At 60.0% G+C, this 19,890-nt stretch overlaps 2 protein-coding genes across 2 annotated transcripts; both read right to left on the bottom strand.

The window, feature by feature from the left end:
• Positions 1 to 1,142: 1,142 nt before the first annotated feature.
• On the bottom strand, positions 1,143 to 3,252 carry LOC133225527 (E3 ubiquitin-protein ligase RNF186). The gene has a single exon (XM_061378022.1). It carries the CDS (start codon positions 2,531 to 2,533, stop codon positions 1,559 to 1,561), a length of 975 nt encoding a protein of 324 aa, XP_061234006.1. The 5' UTR covers positions 2,534 to 3,252; the 3' UTR covers positions 1,143 to 1,558.
• Positions 3,253 to 4,821: 1,569 nt separating this feature from the next.
• NDOR1 (NADPH dependent diflavin oxidoreductase 1) lies at positions 4,822 to 19,688 on the bottom strand. Its single transcript, XM_061378016.1, has 14 exons — positions 19,521 to 19,688; positions 18,674 to 18,751; positions 18,219 to 18,316; positions 17,194 to 17,292; positions 16,467 to 16,568; positions 15,769 to 15,975; positions 15,317 to 15,438; positions 14,120 to 14,340; positions 13,682 to 13,789; positions 12,866 to 12,980; positions 11,805 to 11,951; positions 11,128 to 11,246; positions 7,978 to 8,072; positions 4,822 to 5,028 (listed from the first exon to the last, which is right to left on the bottom strand). Exons 1-14 carry the CDS (start codon positions 19,653 to 19,655, stop codon positions 4,884 to 4,886), a joined length of 1,791 nt encoding a protein of 596 aa, XP_061234000.1. The 5' UTR covers positions 19,656 to 19,688; the 3' UTR covers positions 4,822 to 4,883.
• Positions 19,689 to 19,890: the final 202 nt, after the last annotated feature.

Here is a 19,890-nt window from a genome sequence, read left to right as displayed (position 1 = left end):
AGCTGAAAATGCCCCTGGCCAGGGCAGAGCTGGGGCTTCTCCCGATGGAGCTGCTCCACTTGGTATAAATAAATCCTCCTCAGTGCCACGGGGGCCGGGGGGAGCCTGCCTGCAGGCGCCTCCCAGCATGGCCTGTTTTGGGGTGCCCTGCTGCTACCCGCGGCACCTCGGCTCTTGCTGGAGCAGCCCATGGCACAGCTGATGCTACAAGTGCCCCGGCAAATCCCCCAGCCCAGACCTCTGCCCCCATGGGCACAAGGGCTCCTGCAGGGCTCTGTGGGCAGGGCAGCACCCCTGGCTCCCCACCTTTGCTGGAGGAAGGGGAAGGGGGACTGGGGGTACCCCATGGTCCCCCCCCAGCCGCAGCCCTGGGGAGGTGCCCGCAGCACCCGCAGCAAGGGAGAAGGGCAAAGCCAGGACATGCAGCCGTTGCACAACCCTGGCACAGGCGGGCAGGACAGGGCACAGCGGAGCCAGGCACAGGGAGGGGGGACAGCACAGGGGGGCGATTTGGCACAGGAGCCGTGTGGGGCTTTGCAGGGCACCAAGGGGGGGCTGGTGGTGATAAATGAGCAGCACAGCCCAGGCTGTGGATGAGAGCCAGCACTGCAGGGACTGACCCCTCCCTGGGATCTCGGGGCTCTGACATCTCCCCGCTACCCACCACCAGCCCAAGGGTGGCAGAGAGCCTGGAGCCGCCGCTGTTCCCATCCTCTCAGGGTATAAGTGCCCCCAACCAGTATCTGCCAGGCCTGTGCTCTGCAGTGTGTCGAGGAACAAGGGTGCAGAGGAGATGTGCCGTGGCCTGCGCATCCCCTGGCTAGGACACTGCCCCAGCTGCGAGCAAGCAGCAGAGCCCACGTCCTGCTCACCTCTGTGTTATTCCTGCCTCCCAGCAGCCACAGTGCCCGCTGGAGCTGGCTGCCAGCACCGAGCTGTTTGCTCTCTTATCGCCAGGAAGAGCAAGGCATGAGCACGGGCTGGCACCACTCAGCAGACTGGGAGGTGCCGTGGTGGGGCCAGCACCTTCTCACAGGGTGGCTGGAGACCACTGGCTGTCCCCATCCCCTCCTTGTGTCACTGCAGGGCTCCAAAGGGACATGCTCAACCTGGACCGAGCACTGAACTCAGCTGGGCACAGCCATGACACAAATGCCAATTGTATTTCCAGTCCATGTTGGGGAAGCCCAGTCCATCCATCCCAACACAGGCAGTGCAGCCCCTGGCACAGCCCCCATGGGGCACAGCCCTGCTCTGCCCGCAGAGCCCCTCTGGTTCCCAGCCCATGCCAAGTATGTGCCCTCCTGCTCCATCCACCCTTTCACTGCTGCCGTCTTGTGTCACCTGGTGCCTGGTGGGATGCAGGTGATGGCCAGCTCCAGGACCACCTCCCTCAGCTGCCCGCTCCACCTCTGCTGCCTCAACCACCCTGGGCTCACTGGCAGCGCAGGGTATCCGGGCATCCAGGTTCACAGGCGTGCTCCCACCCTGGCATCTTCACCCCAGGGGCGAAGCGGGAGTAGTGCTCCTCTTCTTCCCAGGCATGGCTCATGGAGGCTTATTTGTCGAGGATGAGGAAGAGCAGCACCATCAGGAGGACGGGGAGGAAAATGAGGAGCAGGCTGAGCATCTCTGCCACCAGCAGCAACACCAGCAGCAGGAGGTAGCAGCAGCGGCAGCGGCGCTCGAGCCGCGCCAGCGCACGGATGAGGCAGGGTGGGTAGCGGATGCAGGGCAGGCACCCGAACATGCGGCTGGTGTGGAAGCGCACGTGGAAGCGATGCTCCAGGGCGCCGGCGAGGCCTGGGCGCCGCGGTGGCAGGGCAGGGGGCCGGGGGCTGACCAGGGCCCCTGGGGAGCCGGGCTGGGCGTGCAGCAGGAGCAGCTCCTCCTGCAGCTTGCAGATCTCCCACTCCAGCATGGGGGTCTTCTGGCGGCAGATGGGGCAGCGCACGCGGCCGAACTCGGCGCTGGCGGCCGTGTCCATGATGGTGCGCAGGCAGGCGCGGCACAGCCCGTGGTTGCAGTTGAGCAGCGCCGGTTTGTGCCGCTGCTCATCATAGGGCTCTGTGCAGATGGGGCACTCGTCCTCGCCACCTGCCGGCATGTGGCACGGTTCCGCTGCTGCCGCCTCGTCACTCGATGTCTGCTTTTCCTCAATGGAGAGGCTCAGGATGGAGCTGGAGGCACTTTCCAGACTGGGGGAACCTCTCCACGATGCTGGGCTCTCCGCATGGGGCAGGATGGGGCTGGCAGCAGCAGGAGGGTCATGCCCCGCTGGCAGGGTGGCAGTGTGGGCAGGCGGCTCAGCGTGCCTGGGCAGGAGAGGCTCTGTTGCATCCTGCACCGGCGGTGAGTTCCAGTGTCCCCAGGTAGCAGTGGGAGCTTCTCTGCAGAGCTGTGCTAGGTCCTGGGGACCCCCCAAGCCCTCAGTCTCGCTTTGCTGCTCAGCACAGCATTCCCCTGGTGCCTGCACCGGCTGTGGGCCAGGCTCTGCCTCCTCGCCTGCTGCCGGCTCCATGGGGTCAGCCATAAAGCAGGCACCCCCTTAGCAACACCCGCTGGGTCCCCTCCGGGCTGGGTGCAGGCTGTGGGTGCTGCTCCAGGGCAGGACGCGGCCTTCAGCACGGCTGCCACGAGGGCTCAAGGGTAGCAGTGTCTGCACCGAGTCCCGCCATCCCTCCGGCACGATTTGGGGCTCCCTCCCAGACCGACAGGTCAGGACCCCCCAAAGCAGGGTGTGCACCCATCACCCTCACCGAGAGGCCACCCCGAGAGCTGAGGTGATCGTGAGCATCCAAAAGTCACTTCCTCCTCCTCCTCTTCCTCTTCCTGCCCAGCGCCGATGCAGAACTGACCCGCCGCAGTCCGGAGGAGAAGGCAAGGAGCTGGGTGCTGCCGCGGTGCCAGCTCGGGGCGCAGGAGCTGCCCTGGGCCGGGCCGGGCTGGGGCTGGCTGCTGGCTCTGACCAGTCTGGTTTGTCAGCTTCTGGAAGCGGCTCAAATGCAGGCAGCCCGGGGCAGGCGGCCATGCCCGCGCCAATCAGCTCCCGCAGCAGCCGGGGAGGAGCTGGGTCCACGGCCGCCTCTCCTCGCCCAGCACAAATGGAGCCACCTCTGTGGCCACTGCCCCCCATACCACTGCCCATGGGCACTGCCCCAGCCAGTCCCCAGCTCCCATCCCATTCCAGCCCCCAGCTCCCATCCATTCCAGCCCCCAGCTCCCATCCCATTCAGCCCCCAGCTCCCATCCCAGCCAGCCCCCAGCTCCCATCCCATTCCAGCCCCCAGCTCCCATCCCCTTCCAGCCCCCAGCTCCCATCCCCTTCCAGCCCCCAGCTCCCATCCCCTTCCAGCCCCCAGCTCCCATCCCCTTCCAGCCCCCAGCTCCCATCCCATTCCAGCCCCCAGCTCCCATCCCCTTCCAGCCCCCAGCTCCCATCCCATTCCAGCCCCCAGCTCCCATCCCAGCAAGCCCCCCAGCTCCCATCCCATTCAAGCCCCCAGCTCCCATCCCATTCCAGCCCCCAGCTCCCATCCCATTCCAGCCCCCAGCTCCCATCCCAGCCAGCCCCCAGCTCCCATCCCATTCCAGCACCCAGCTCGGGCCCTGTGCTGCCCCAGTCCAGCTCCCCAGCTCCAATCCAAGTCCCTCAGCTCATCCCTGCCCTGGGCCACCTTGCCTTGCCGAGCCCCATGAGCAGCTTGCAGGGCTTGGAAGGAAGGATGTAGCTTGGAGAGCATCCCATGCTAGCGGACGGTATCACCAGCATAATGACTGCCATGCAGTATCTCTGTGCTGGCCCTGGGGCATGGGGACACACAGCCCAGCCCAAGTCTGCAAGTGCAGCAGCTCCTCACAGCAGAGCTCTCCTTGGTGAGGAGACCCAAAAATCGCCCTGCTTCTGCTCCCTGCAGTGCTCATTGCTCAGCTCCCGCAATGCCCCTGGGCACTGCTCACCATCACCCCAGATCCAGTGTGTGGGATGGCGGCTGGGTCACAGGCGTGGTGTGGCATCACTGTCCCTTCCTGTCCCAGGACTGTCCCCAGCTGATTCATGTCCTAGGCCCTAATTGCTATTTACACAGTGGCACCAAGTTCACTGAACTGGGGTAGGAAGGTGGTGGCACTGGCCCCACTGGGGCAGTGGCACAGTCATCATGGAGCACAGCCCAAGGTTGCCAGGGAACAGCCTGGAAGCAGCTCCAGGATGGGGCAGAGGATGGGTTCAGCAGAGCAAGTGCCCAGGGAATGGGATAACTCAAGGGGAACTGGCATTTGGGAAGCTCAGACCTTGGCATCAAGCAAGCTCAGGAAGATGAACAGAGGGCTGGAAGCTTCCTCCTGCGCCCATCCCCGCCGGCGGGGATGCAGACAGGGGGAACAGGTCTGTCAAGGCAGCCTCCTGCAGCAAGTGCTGCTGCCGCTGACTAACGCCAGGGTGGAGAGGCTCCATGCTACAGCTCACTTCCTCCAGGTCCCACCACCACCACCAGCCAACGCCAACACCAAGCTGTAGTGATGCCGGCAGATGCTGCTCACCCGCTCCACATGGAGACCCCGGGAGCTGGAGCACGTGGATGGGATGGCAGCTGGGTCCCACGCAGGAGCCAGCCAGCAGCATTCCACCAGATTCCTCGCCTCCACTCCAGCATGGGGAGCCAGCTTCACCCCACCACACTCACCCCCAGCAGTCGGGTTCCCCTTGCCTGCCGTGGCCCTGCTGCCACTGGGGAGGGCTGGCTGGATAAATCCACTCCCTCTGCCAGACCCCTGTCCTGGTTGGGATAATCTCATCCCAAGGATGATGCTGGACGTGGATCCTTTTGCTGGCTCCTTTATTCAGGCACAGTTCATGGGAAGGGGGAGGCTGGGAGCCAGGCTTATGACCATGTTTCAGATTGGAAGCGCTGGGACCGTTCCAGGGCTGCTAAATATTCCTCTGCTTCAGAGGGTGACAGGCCACCTTCCAGCTGCAGCACTGACTGCAGGGCTTCTGCCACCGCCACTGGCATCTGCTTGGCATTCCTGGAGGAAAGAGGTGGTGCAATGGAGGGCAAGCAGGAAAACTAGGGCGTTCTGCAGCCCCAGTGCCCTGGCAAAGCAAGGCAGCATCATCCCCTCCAGCTGAACCCACCACCCCAGCACACAGCACAGGGGGAACCTGCCTCACCCTGCAAGACAGGCTGCCTGGCACTGCATAAATGAAAGGCTTTGAGAAGCAGCTCCTGCATTCCCTAGCGAGCAGCACCATCATCCACACAGGACTTCTCAGTGGTGGCATTTGCAGGCACAGACATGGCAAAGGAGCCTTAGCTGTGGCCCCATATTGCTCCATTTCCTATCACGCTCATTAGAGGGACATGAGGAATATGCACGAGGTGTAATTTATCAGTGGGAGAACAGGAAACCATCCTTTCATCTCAGGAAACACTCAGTGTGGAACGTGCCTGATACTGAGCTGGCGAGACAACTGCTGTGAAGGAGCAGCCGCATCCATCATCTGCCACCTCCTTGCAAGAGATCTGCAGTGATTGTTCTGGTATTTGCAACCAAAGCCAATTCAAACCTCCAAATAAAGAGAAATGGTGAAGAAAATGTGAGCTCCTGTGTAGAAGATACCCAAACAGGATCCAGCTCTTCCAAGCACAAGTAGTTCTCATGGGAAATCAGATATTCAGACTTTTTTCCTGGAGAGAGTTTCATTTGATGAACTGACTGTGCGAGAAAAAAAACAGCTAATAAAACATTTCCCAGGCTGCTCCAATTGGCACAAGCAGCTGGTAACGTCCTTGCTATGCCCCAGGAACAAGGCAGAGCTCTGACTTGCTTTTGAAGCTGATTAACATCCCAAAATACACAGAAAGGAGGTCTTCTTTTTTTGGAAGTCGCATTGTTTCTGAGTCAGGCACCAATATGCAGGTCCAAGATCATGGAGCTGGGCTTGGGATGCAAAACATGTCAAATAGCTGGGGTTTTTGCAGGAAAAAAAATAAGGGAGATTTGCAACCCTTTTGCCCCTGGGCACAATCATAGACAAGATCCAGCCCTGGCTCCCCCCAGTCTGGCCCTGGCAGCAAAACCACTGTGCTGCATGGGCCAGGGCCAGTGCTCGGGGACACGCAGCCCAGGACCCACTTTGCCATCTTCTCCTGGCGAGGCTGAGACTGCCAATACTATTTTTAGGAGAAAAAGAGGCCATTTTGAGGCCAGGCCACCTGCACCTTCCTGCTTGGCATCCCACTGGGAAGTCAGTCTGTGGGTGACGGAAGGACACTGTGATCCCAGGTATCCATCAGTGTGGTGTGGGCTGGTCAGGACGGACAGGAAAGTGCCCACTGGGAACAGCACAGCTGGCATTTGTACAAGGAGCGTGAGGCTCTCAGATCACAGAATCCCAGCCTGGTTTGGGTTGGAAGGGACCTGGAAGCTCACCCAGCTCCAACCCCTGCCACGGGCAGGGACCCCTTCCACTGGAGCAGCTTTCTCCAAGCCCCTGTGTCCAACCTGGCCTTGAACACTGCCAGGGATGGGGCAGCCACAGCTTCTCTGGGCACCCTGTGCCAGTCTCACCCACCTGCTTGGGGCTGAGGCTACCCTATGCTGTGGACAAAGATGGGTCTCAGAGCAACCCTGCTGTCCAAAACACCATCCTCATGGCCACTACCAATGCCTGCAATGGGGAGAGCTGTGCAAGCCCTGCTCTTTCCAAGACACTGATCCTTTTTTGGCTGTCCCCAGGGTGTCTTCAGCAGCACCAGAAAGTAGCAAAGAACACAGGAAGGGAAGAAAAGAACAGCTGCCCAATAGTCTCAGCATTTGGGCTGTGGAAGGAGGCACAACCCCAGGTCCCAAGTGCAGCTTGATGGAGGAAATGACCCCAAACCTCAGCTCCATGGGAAGGAATGCCTGGTTTGGGGTAAGGGCCCCAGGAAGCCCTGTGGAGCAGCGAGGCACAGCAGAGCAGGGGCCTTCACTTCCTGGGCAGTAACCAAGAACCTCCCTCTCCCAGGAATGCACTGGGGCCAGTCCCACCCCCCCGAGGCACCAGGGAAGTTTCTGCTCTCGTGGAGGACAGGCAGGGAAGAGCCTCCTGCAATTGCTGCTCATGTCGACAGCAAGGCCCAGGTTTGCTCAGCGCTTCCCAGGTCATGGGGTGCACAAGCAGCACCATCCCCAGCCTCTCACCTGCTCGAGGAGCCCAAAGCGTTTCACAACCCTCACCCCAGGCAGCAGGGAGCAGCCTCCTCCCTGCAGCCACACAGGCAGCACCAAGGGCAGGCAGGTTAAGGGCTTTGCCCAGGAAAAGAGCCAACGAGCAAGGAACGGAGCTGCAGATGCTCTGCTTCTAAAGGCCCCACATTTTGGCCAACAGTCCAAGGTTTCCAACCAGCCCAAGCCTGGTGAATGATTGTGCTGTCAAAGGAGGCAGGCTGCCGTGCAACATGGCTTGTCCCTGTCCCAGGAAGACTGTTTTGGGTGCAAAGAGCAAGTCAGAATGTGCCAAGGGTACCCAAAGCTGCTGCTCACACGCCCCAGCAGTGGTGGAGCCCTGGTAGATTGTGCTTTAAAAGCCTCCTGCCCACATAAGTGGCTGCAGCAACCACCCAGGCCTTTTCCTCCGGTTTCACTGGGTCCTGCTGGAGGAGGGGGTGTGAGGAGGCCGAGGATTTGCCATGCTCAGAGGCCAGGCAGCTGCCGGGATGATGCTCATCATGGGTGCTGGCAGTTGGATGGATGAGCACACAAGATCAGCTGCAGCAGCTTTACCGTGGTTGCAGCTCTGCCCCTCCCCATCAGAGCACAGGGCAGGTGAGAAATGGCTCCCTAAGCCCAGGGCTTGTGGAGCAGGACATGCAGAGAAGAGGCTGGTCCCTCTGCAGCAGGCACTGCAGCTCTACAGACCTGCTGAGAATGGCTCTGGGGAGGTGGGAAGCAGCAACATGAACCCCTGCTCCCTTGATCCCCTGCACTCACCCAGCCAGGTAGACATGAGCATTCCTGCTGCTCAGCAGCTCCCACACCAGCCTGCGGTTCTCCAGGATGCGGTGCTGGACATAAACTTTCTCCTCCTGCAGGGAAACACAGTGCTGAGCCCACCAGCCCTGCCAGCCGCCTCAGCTCCAGCCCCATCATGCCTGCCTGATCCTGGGGACTGTTCCCAGGGGCTATTTGCAGGAGCTCAGGGCAGCACAGACTGGGAGGAGCAGTTGGATGAACTGTCACACAGGGAAAGGGATCCCCACTCCTAATGTCAGTGCACTGGGAATGGGGTGCTGGGAGACGGGTGCAGCAGCAGGAGCTTCAGTGGAGAACATGTCCCGAGCAGCACCCCCAAATCCTCCGGCTGCTCCTGCCTGCTCCAGCTCTGGTGAGAGTCCCCACCAGGACTCCCTTCCTGCCCTCACCTCTCCTACCTACGCACCCCCTTGCCAAGGCTGCTGCAGGGCAGAGACCCTTCCCCACACCCTTGGCTGCTGCTCCTGGAGACCGGAACCAGCTTGAAAGGACAGAAAGCTTGAAGTGGTGGCCTTGGCCCCACTCCCTGCCCTTTGCTGTGCTCAGGGACTGGGCTTAGGGACTCCTGGCACAGCACAGCCCAGATGAGAAGAGTTCCCACAGGGTTAATCCACAAGACTCCATGCATCCAAGCAACTGCCTACAGCCCTGGCTCCTGCCCAAGAGGAACACCATTGCCAACGTGCCTGAGTTCACTGCTGGCTCCTCCATGACAAAGGTGACACTGTGATGGAGGCCAGGCCCTCAGCCGCGTGTTCCATCACACGGGGCTCTGCACAGCCCTGGTGCAGCCACCACCCCACCTCCTCCTCCCAGCCCATCCAGGCCCAAAGGCAAGGAGGCTCCTGCTGCCCCTGAGGCTGCCTGTGTGCTGCACAGGAGGTGTGCGTGGGAACAGCCAGGCTGTCACTGCAGCGTCAGCGGGTCCCACACAGCTCCACTGCACTCAGGTCACCCCCGGGCACAGCCCCGCTCGGCGCTGGTGCTGCAGGGGGGAAAGAGCCCATCCCAAAGACCAGCGCTGCCAGCAGCCCAGCTCCAGCTCCAGCTCCATCAACCTGAAGTGCTGATGGAGGCTCTGCCAGCGAGGTTGGGCTCCAAGAGGGTCACTTCAGGAGCTGCAGCTCCCAGAAACCAGAGCACCCAGTGACAAACCCAGGTCTCACTAAACCCCAGGGCATCCTGCTGGGAATGAGCTGCATTAGACTGGGATCAGGCTGCACGTGGGGAGATGTGATGTGACAGGACGTCACTGCAGAGGGGACTTTATGGAGAGGGGAATCCTGCTCAGGCATGGGGCATCCCAGCTCCTGCCAGCCTTACTGAAAGCAAAGGTTTTGACAAGTTCATGGCTGTGGTATCACAGAATCCCAGACTGGTTTGGGTCGGAAGGGACCTCGAAGTTCATTCAGCTCCAACCCCTGCCACAGGCAGGGACCCCTTCCACTGGAGCAGCTTGCTCCAAGCCCCTGTGTCCAGCCTGGCCTTGAACACTGCCAGGGATGGGGCAGCCACAGCTTCTCTGGGCACCCTGTGCCAGCGCCTCAGCACCCTCACAGGGAAGAGCTTCTGCCTAAGATCCAACCTAAATCTCCCTTGTTAAAGTTTAAATCCATCAACCCTTGTCCTGTTGCCATATTCCCTGATGAAGAGTCCCTCTCCAGCATCCTTGTAGCCCCCTTCAGACACTGGAAGCTGCTCTGATGTCTCCACGCAGCTTCTGTTCTCCAGGCTGAACAGCCCCAATGTTCTCAGCCTGTCTCCACATGAGAGGTGCTCCAGGCTCTGATCATCCTTGTGGCCTCCTCTGGACTTGCTCCAACATCTCCATGTCCTTCTTATGTTGAGGACACCAGCACTGCACACAGTGCTGCAAGTGGGGTCGCATGAGAGCAGAGCAGAGGGGCAGGATCATCTCCCTGAGCTGCTGCTCATTCTCTGGGGGTGCAGCCCAGCACAGGGGGGTTTCTGGGCTCAAGTGCACACTGAAGCTGGGTCATGGGGAGCTTCTCCTCACCCAGCACCCCCAAGTTCTTCTCCGCAGGGCTGCTCTGAATCACTTCTCTGCCCAACCTGTAGCTGTGTCTGGGACTGCCCCAACCATTGTACCTGTGGCTCTAAGTATCTCCTACAGCTGCAGACACAATGGCCCAATGCTCCTGCCCACCTCCCTGTGTGGCACTACAAGGGCTCAGTGGCAGAAGACTCATGATAAACGGAGCAGGCAGAGGAGGCTGGGAGGCACACTCCAATGTGAGTCCTGTCCCTCCAGCGTCTGTGAGGGCAGAAGGAGGCTCTGGGGCTGTTCTCCAGGGAGGAGCAGGTCCCTGCTTCATGATGTGCACCACCAGACAAAAGGCACGCTGGTCACGCAACAAACCTCTGCAGTGCTGCTCCGGGTCATCAAAGACTTGGAGAGCCTTCAAAGCAGCATGCAATTCATGCCCTGCAAGTGACTGGATAAAAGGTGCTGGCTTCATGTCAATGCATGCACACAGCCAGAAGAAAAGGAGTGGTGCAGCTGAGTTACCTGGAAATACCCATTCTCACTGCCCCTTTTTATCAGATCTCTGTTTCAAAGGCAGGCTCAGCTGGCAGTGCCATCAAGGGCACTGAGGCAGGGCAAGGCAGTGAAAACACCAGAGACACTGCCTGGGAAATAAGGGAGCAAAGTGAGGGGCTGAGCTGTGGGGGTGCTCCTACCTCCAGGAGCTGTCTCCTCATGGCTGGGGCTCGGGGAGAGCTGGCACAAAGGCCACTGCTCAGAGGGACACGGTGGGGAGGGTGGCACTCAACCAAGAAAGGCACCTGGTGACACGGGAGAGGCTGGGAGCCATTCCTCCCTCACGTGGTCCAGCCAAACAAAGCTGCTCACCCTTATCTGCTCCCGTGCTTGCTGGCCCTGTCCCAGCCACCTTTCCATGTCCTGGCTGGGCAGTGGCACTGCAGCGCTGGGGAGATCCCAGCCAGCACGGAGGTCACCACTGTGCCACCTCGCCAGGCTCTCCTCAGGCCATGCCAACAGGTACAGGGGCAAACACACTGGCAGAGTCCCATCAGTGCTGCCTGACGTGCTTCTTTACCCACCCTCATCCTCTGGGAACTAACCTGGTCCCTGGAGAAGGCTGTGAAGAGTGTCAGGAAGCCCTTTGCCACCAGCTCTTCCCACTCTGCCTGGCAGTAGAAGTCCTTGGATTTCTGGCGGCAGCCAAAGAACAAGCAGTTCCCTGCAGGGAGCAAACCAGAGGGGCTGTGCTGGGGACTGAGCACCCTGAGTGCTGGGCACTGCTCCTGTGGTGCCCATGGGACCTGTGGCTCTCATCTCTGCTGAGTTTAGCTCACAGCCCTGGTCTGGATGAGCCAGGAGCCACATCAGAATGAAGCCAAGTGACCTGTGGCAACCAAAGGTCCCCAAGTGCTGGTAAAGCAGGAGATGGGGAGCAGGTAGGGTGAGCTCACCAGGGCTGTATGTTCCCCTCCAGCAGCCTCCTGCTGAGACCCACAGCTGAGCTGGGGGAATGAGGACGGGACAAGGGCAGAGGCACAACTCCACGTGCAGCAGATGAGCTCAGTAACCCATCTCTACTCACAGGGAGCCAAGAGTGAGCCTCTGCAGAGCCCCATCCCAACCCAAGGACAGCAGCACAGTCTGTGAGTAACCACACAGGCTGCACGCAGCAGGCTTTGGTCCTCACCTGCCCCAGAGCCCAGCCTGCTCCTCAACACAGCAAAGCCTGGGCCTGTCCAAGCCCTCAGGAGCACCCAGAGCCAGGGCTACCCCTCACCTCTCCATCCCTGTGCCACCCGCTCCTGTATCGCTGCTCGGAAAGGAGCCACCCCTGTGCCAGGGCCGATCATGATGATGGGAGTGTCGGGGTTGGATGGGAACTTCAGGCCCCCCTTCTTCACCCAAAGAGGCACCTGGACATCACCTGCAAAGCAAACAGACCGAGTGGCATCACCTCCCCACCACCACCCTCCAAAGATCCTGGCGGCTCCTGGCTTAGCACCACCCCACCACCAAGCACGTTGATGCCATGGAGACATGAGGTGTGTGTGAAAAGCACTTCAGGTGCCTCAGCCCTGTCTCTGCAAGCACCTAAGTGAACCCCATGAAGTACATGTGCCGTGGGACAGCCTTCTCGTCACACAGGGATGCCAGCAGTGGAGGTGAGCAGAGATCTCAGCCTGGCTGTCGAGTCAGGAATGGCCAAACCTGCCTCCTCTGGGAGCCAGAGAGGTGAAGATCCTCATCTAGCTTCTCTGAGAAGACCCAGTCTTGCCCTGGAGTCATACAAAGTAGATCTCTACCATCCTGCAGCAAGGAGACCCCATGAGCTTTTCATGTTTGCCTGGGGACCAGGCTGGAGGGGTTTTGTGCCTGGAGCAGATGAGCAGCATACACAGGCTTTGCAGGCCAGGACAGATGTGCTCAAAGGACCATCCTTCTCAGCGCTGGTGCTATGGGGCTGGAGATGTCCAGCAGTCTGAGCTCTATGTCAGAGAGATGTCCAGAGCTCTACCAGCTCCAGGACACCAGAAGCAGCCCACTGTGGGACAGCAGGGCACTGAGAGCAGGAGGGCAGAACAGCTGGGACATAACCAGGAGTTCAGGGTGTTCAGGGCAAGCTGGAAGAGCATGTAAGGCTCTGAAGAGGACAGGAGCAGCGAGGAAGGGCCGTCAGTGTGAGTTCAGGCCATCCTGCCAAGCCCGCATGCTCCAGCTGCCCGTGGTGGTGGCGCTCCACCACATGGCCAGCACCACACAGCTCCACCACAGTCCCATGGGAGCAGCACTGGGTGCTGTGCAAGCACATGAAGATTCTCACAGAGTCCAAACAATTACCTTGCTCTGGGTTGAGAGAAGCCAACCAGGTAGAGCAGAGGCCACGGCGGGGTTTGCTGAGCCACGTCTTGTACCGCACCACTGCCATGAGGATCTGGATCCGGTCAGGATGAGCCTGTGCCCAGACAAGAGTCAGGAGAAACAAGAAGCCACCCAGCAGAGCTCTGCAGGAAGAGTCCTGTGCCTCCTCCAAAGACAAAGACTGTGCCCAGCTCCTGCCAGTGCACTTGCTACCCTTATCCCAGCCTGAAACAGCCACTTGGACGCAGAATGGAGCACAGCCTGGCTCAAAACCCTCTGGGGATCTTCCCAGGGAAGCAGTGCTGCGGGAATGCACAGGACCCAGGACAGCTCTGCACAGCTGGCAACAGCAAGAGACACTGTCCAACCCAAGAGGCATCCATGGAGGACAAATGCCAGCTGACATGGGCTAACATGTGCCAAGCCACCAGTGCAGGTCCCACTGCCACCTCCTGGCTGCAGCAGGAAGCAGCACTCCCCTTCCATGACCACACCACCTAGGATGCTCCCAGCCTAAGTGCCACCACATCCCACTGCTCCCTGTGACAAGGACAAGAGACCTCTGCTGTGCACTGGGACAGCCCTGGTATTTGTGGGGCCCTGAGGTTTACATCCTGTATGTCCTGGTGCCGCAGGCTTACAGCAGAGCTGGGGTTTGGGCGGGCTGTGGGTGCTCAGAGGGCCTGAGAGTACAGCCTGAACATCCACAGTGTGCACAGCTCCAGTGGTGAGCCCTGGCCCTGCCAGACCCTCAGCTCAGAACCCGACTGAGGCCAACAGGGGCTGAGATCTTACCAGCATGGAGGAGGCGATGGAGAAGGCACGAGGTCTGATGTGTGGGATGAGGTCCAGCAGGTATTCGGGTGGAATGGCACACGTGGTGTGAGGGAAATCCCACATGACCTGCAAACCAAGGCTGCTGAAACCTGGGACAGCCCAGAGGCAGCCTGCCTGCTTCTCAGGGGGTTGGAGGCTGTCCCACACTGCCCCTGACTGAAGCCACCACCCCAGCTAACCCTGAGCACCAACCCTGTCCCACCACCCTCCTCTCACCCCCAGGCTGCAGCACAGGGCCCACCACAGAGCCCAGGCAGCTTGGGAGCAGGTCTTAATCCACCAGTGAAGTAGATTAAATTCCCCAGCCAAGAAATAATGGCTGATCCTCTGCCTGGGTGCTTTATCCATGGCACAGCCCTCACAGAGTGGCTCTGGCATGCTCTTGTGCAGCCTCACCTCCAGCGTGGTCCTGCGGGGCCGGTTGCAGTAGCTGTACAGCTCCTCCTGGCCCTCTGCAGAGCTGAACTCCTGCAGCTTCTCCCTCTCCAGCTCACTGGTGGAGAAGCAGGACAGGAGCTGGAAGAAGGAGCGCCGTGGCACGCAGGAGATGTCCAGGTAGTGTGTGACCAGGTGCCGGATGGAGCAGGGCTGGGGCAGCAGGGCCGGGAGGGCTGTCCCTGCAGGGAAGGCAGCAGGAGGAGCTCAGCAGGGGGCTGAATGCAGAGCACTGCCTGCCTGCTGCCCCTGCAGCTCCACAGGCACCCACACAAGGGCAGCCCTGTTGCCTGCAGGCACCCGGTTGCTGCATGAGCGTGCCAGAGGAGCCAACTTTAGTTACTGCCACCACTGCTTCCCCCATGGGCTCCTACTCCCTCCTGCTCTTCCCAGCTTGCTTTTCAAGCCCACAGGTTTGCAAAAGAGAAAGCCACTGGTGTTAAGCTGTCCTTCATACAAGTGTTTTAGATATGGGTCCCACCCTGCCTGTACACAGTGCAGTGGAAATAACCAGCACTGTGGTATGTGTCAGGCCTGTCCTTGCCTCCTGCTTCTCTCCCAAGCCTGAATTTAGAATCATAGAACCACAGACTGGTTTGGGTTGGAAGCGACCTTAAAGCTCATCCATTTCCAACCCCTGCCACAGGCAGGGACCCCTTCCACTGGAGCAGCTTGCTCCAAGCCCCTGTGTCCAACCTGGCCTTGAGCACTGCCAGGGATGGGGCAGCCACAGCTTCTCTGGGCACCCTGTGCCAGCTCCTCACCCATTTCTCTTGGGTTCACCTGCCAGGCCAAAAACCCAGCAGTGAGCACTTGGTCACTGGGCAGAATGGGGAGGCCTGCATGCCCCAGGCAAGGAAGCACAGGCTTCCTGACTCAGGGTGGGGAGGCTGCAGGATCCTCCACAGCAGGACACTGCTGGAGTCCTCCCAGGAGTCACGCTAACATGAGATCCCTAACGTGGGATGCAGAAGTGCTCAGAGCTGGGAGGGAAGGAGAACCCCTTAACTGTGAGACAGGTACACATCCTGTGTCCATCAGCCACTCCCTGCTCCCTGTAACCAGGGCTAAAGCAAAGGAAAAGCAGAGCTCCAGGCTGGGGCAGGGCTCAGAGCTGCCCTGTCCCCAGGAAGGAGAGGAGCAGTGGGCAGCACCTACCAGGCTCCGTGGGCTTGAGCACGAAGTGTCTGTCCGGATCCAGGTGCAGGAGCTTGCAGAACTGCTCCACATCTTCAGGGCAGTTCTGGGGCTGCACCATCACCACGTCCCCAGCACTGTACCTGGGGGTGCAGTGGGACCAGCTGAGTGCAGCCATGGGGCAGGCCACAGGCACAGCACCATCATCCAGCACCCACACTACGGCAGAGGCCACATCTCAGCCAAACTCCCAGCGCCACCAATGTTGTGCTCTCTAACCTGCCAAGGCAAAGAGCTGGTCCCTGGGCAGGACACTGCCATACACCCCTGACTGCCATGTAGGGGGACAGTGCAGCAGGGACCACATGCACAATGCTGCAGCTTCAGATCTTAGGGAAAAGGGGAGGGGAAGAGGAAAGCAACGGGACACCCCATCCCACCCAGCGAAGTTGGGGAGCCAGGAAAATGCTCACGTGATCCCTGAGCCCGTGACATCAAACTCAATGAGCCGGACATCCTGGAAGTGGGATTGTGCCGTGAGCCGCTGGTTGGACACCACTGGAGCAGCAAAGGGACAGAGCTCGGAGGGAGCAGCTCTGGGTGCTGTGGGCTGGAGCAGGACCCCGCTGGGCTCTGGGGAGTCCTCAGCCACATAGTGTAGGGTGTACTTTGGGGGCAGGCTGTGGAGAGGAGAGCAATGCAGTGTGGTTACCTCCATGCCACAGCGCCTCTGCTGCTGCAGTGCTAGAGGCAGGGAGAGGCCTGAACTCTGCCCACCATACCCACCACCCATCACCCCTGTCTCCTGGAGCTGGCTTGGGGCAAGGGAACACAATGCAGACTGCAAGGAGAAGGAGACCCCAAAGGCTCCAGAGCAGGCAGAGGAGGAGGTGGGGCATACACACTCAGCAGGGCTGCATAGGCAGAGGCATGTCAGGACAGCCAAATGGACAGAACCCTGCTGGGACAGCACACCCAGGGGACAGGGGGACACCCCATCCAGTGAGAGATGGGCCACCAGTGACCAAAGTCCAAGGGATACTTGGGATCCCAGAAGCTGCTTGGGGGAGGCTTCCTGGTCAGAGCTTATCTCCATCCCAGGAAAGAGCCAAGGAAGCAGAGCATCTCACCCCAGGCAGCTTCAATAGCCCCTGCCTCCCCCTGCACTCACCGTACATCGGGGCTGATGATCTCAAGGCCAGGAGGGAGAGGATACAAGACGAGGATCTTGTCCCATAGGGTCACAAGCCATGGATCAATCACTGCATCTGGCCTGCAGGTGGGAAAGTCAGGCTGCAGCAGTGCAGCAGCATCCCTTCAGGCTCCAGTGCTGCTACACCTGCACCCAGACACCACTGAGCCACCCCTGGGCAACCACCTCTGCTCTGCCTCCAGCACACAGTCATTCCATGCTATTCCCTCCCAGCTTCAGGTCTGGAAACATCTCAGCCACTCTGAGCAATCACTCACTCTCTGTGGACCAACCACTGATGCCTGAACAGAACCACCAACCCCCTGCACACAGGTGGTGGCAGTCACCAACTCCTGGGACACACACAGCCTCTGCCCCATGTAAGGAGAGCAGCAGCACAGCTCAGGCTGCTGCAATGTAGCAGGTACAGCTGTGTAAACCCCTCCAACCTGAACAGGACTCGGGCAGAGCCAGGAAATGGCTGCACATGCTGGGGGACATGGACACCCTGGGGAAGGAGGTGACCCAGGTCCTGGCACAGAACAGCAAAGAGCAGCATGTTCACAGAGAGCAGCAGGAGGCTGCTGCCATGTCTGGGGCACAGAAGCAGACCCATGGTGGGAGCAGCACGATGCTGTCCCCAGGGATGGCAAACCGAGGTGCATCCCAGGGCTCCCTCCTCTGCACCCCTCCACTAGGCTCTTACCCCAAGTCATGCTGGTCATCTCCCAAGGCCACTGGCAGCAAAGGGCTGCCCCCAAGCTGCAGCACCCGCTTGTGCAGCTTCTTCGCAATGAAGTTAAACCTGAGGAGAGAATAAGCTCAGCTGCAGAGATCAACAAGCAGGACCTGGCCCTGGCCAGCTTGGGTCTCCATCCTGGGGCAGCTCAGAGAGCCATAGAATCCCAGACTGGTTTGGGCTGGAAGGGGCCTGGAAGCTCACCCAGCTCCAACCCTGCCACGGGCAGGGACCCCTTCCACTGGAGCAGCTTGCTCCAAGCCCCTGTGTCCAACCTGGCCTTGAGCACTGCCAGGGATGGGGCAGCCACAGCTTCTCTGGGCACCCTGTGCCAGCGCCTCAGCACCCTCACAGGGAAGAGCTTCTGCCTAAGAGCTCAGCTCAGTCTCCCCTCTGGCAGGCTAAAGCCAGCAGCTGGCTGCCACTTGCTGGGCCACTCAGGCAGTTCCCAGCTCCCAGGACTTAGGGAGGTGCAGCTTCCCTTCAGGAGAGTTGTGTCCCAGACAAACACCTTCTTCCCTCTCGCCCCTCACTGCCCATGTAGCTCAGGCACATCCCCATCCCTCCCACTACAGCTCTTTTGGGCACATGGGAACAATCTCTTGGGAGAGAACTGGGACCAATGGGTCTGGCTACCACCTAAAACTCTTGTGTTTCATATCTCCCATTGGCTTGTTCCACCCAAATTCCCGTGGCACAGGCTGTCCTGCAGCACAGACACAGAACAGAATCGCTGTAGTGAATGACTGAAAAATGATGCGTGACACACTGCAGCAAAGCACTGCTTGAAGAGCTCAGGACAGAAACAGGCAGCAGCCCAGTTCCTGGGAATTAGGAGGCTCATGGGCTCATTTTGAAGGCAATGTCATTTTGTGTGAGCTGCTGCTCTAGACCCAGGCTCTGTCTCCCCCCTCACCCCTTCGTTCTCCAGTGATTCTGGTCCCGCTGCAGCCAGAGCTGAGGAGCGGATCCGGAGCCTCAGCGCTGCTTACTTGGGGTAGGAGGAGTCGCCAAGGCCCAGCACGGCGTAGTCCAGCCGGCAGAGGGCACCGGAGGGCAGGTTCTTCCGGAACAGGAACCGCCAGAACAGCTGCAGGGACACGGGGGCCGTCACGCTGCTGCCAGGGAGCCTCTCCCTGCCTCTGCCCAGCCCGGCTCCCTCCTGGCCCAGAGCAGCGCGGGGAGCGGGGCTTCCTGCAGAGGTGACCCCCGAGCGCAGGCACTGCGCTGTGAGCTCTGCACAGCTGCAGCTCCTGCCGTGCTGCACCCCTCCAGCTGCTGAAACCTCACCACCTCCCTGGTCGTGTCCCATCAGTGACACCAGATGTGGTGGTGCTGCTCCAAAGCTCCCCCCTCCAACAGTAACCACTGCTCAAGCTGCTTCCAGAGATAAAGCCAATCACTGGAGCAGGAATGTAAAAGCAACATGGAGAGGAGCACCTCCTACCTTCATGTTGTCAGGGGGGTCACCCTGGCCAGTGGTTGCACACACAAATACCACCAAGAGCTCATTGATGAGGTTGGCCTGTGGGCACAACATGGAAAGGCACATTCAGGTCAGCAGCTTACAAATACATGTCACAGAATCACAGAATAGTTAGGGTTGGAAAGGACCTTAAGATCAACCCTAACTGGACCCAGTTCCAACCCCCCTGCCATGGGCAGGGACACCTCACACTAAACCATCTCACCCAAGGCTCTGTCCAACCTGGCCTTGAACACCACCAGGGATGGAGCATTCACAACTTCCTGGGCAACCCATTCCAGTGCCTCACCACCCTTACAGTAAAGAACTTCTTCCTTATATTCAATCTAAACTTACCCTGTTTAAGTTTGAACCTGTTACCCCTTGTCCTGCCACTACAGTCCCTAACGAAGAGCTCCTCCCCAGCATCCCTTTAGCCCCCCTTCAGATACTGAAAAGCTGCTCTGAGGTCTCCATGCAGCCTTCTCTTCTCCAGGCTGAAGAGCCCAAGCTGCTCACATCACACTGATTTCATGGTCACCATGAAGTCAGACCATGCTCGGAATAAAACCCACAGCCCTCCATGGCACCACCTCCTCTACAGGCACAGCAGCCCCAGCTCCTCAGTGCTCACCATGCAGGGCACAGCTGAGCGCAGTACAGCCCAGACACGGGGCAGCGCTCCCTTCTCCCACCCTTTCAGCTGAGTTAAGCACAAGCTGCCCTCAGAAAGGGCACAAAGACAGGGTCTGGTCCCCAGCGAGGATGCCCTAGTGCCACAAAAATGGGGTTGTAGGAGATGGAAGCACACCCCTGCATCACCACTCACCACATCATAGCTGTCCAGAGCCTCCACTGTGCACTGGAGGTGCCGCCGCTTGGCTTCTCTGCCGATCCTCTCGGCTGTGTCTTGAGCCGTCCCAGTCTGGCTGCCAAAGAGAACAAGGAGCTTCCGTGCTGCCATCTGCAAGGGTGGCACAAAGGAGGGGGCTAACACCCGCATTCAGGCTTCTCTTGGGCCGAAGACGGGGGCCGGGGGCTCGGGGCGGGCCCGGGGGCAAGCCCCGGCCCCGAGCCCCGGCCCCCGCCTCCGGCCCAGGCCCTCCGGCGCCGCCATACTCACCACACGCCATCCCCGCGCCGCCGCTCCTGCTTACGTCATCACCCCGCGACAATGCTGACGTCATCAGGCCGCGCCC

This window comes from Neopsephotus bourkii, unplaced genomic scaffold (genome assembly GCF_033783945.1).
Source record: "Neopsephotus bourkii isolate Nb327-2 ecotype Australia unplaced genomic scaffold, CSIRO-AGI_Nbou_v1 NB_1761, whole genome shotgun sequence".
Lineage (NCBI taxonomy): Eukaryota > Metazoa > Chordata > Aves > Psittaciformes > Psittacidae > Neopsephotus > Neopsephotus bourkii.
This window is presented reverse-complemented; position numbering and strand designations above follow the sequence as displayed.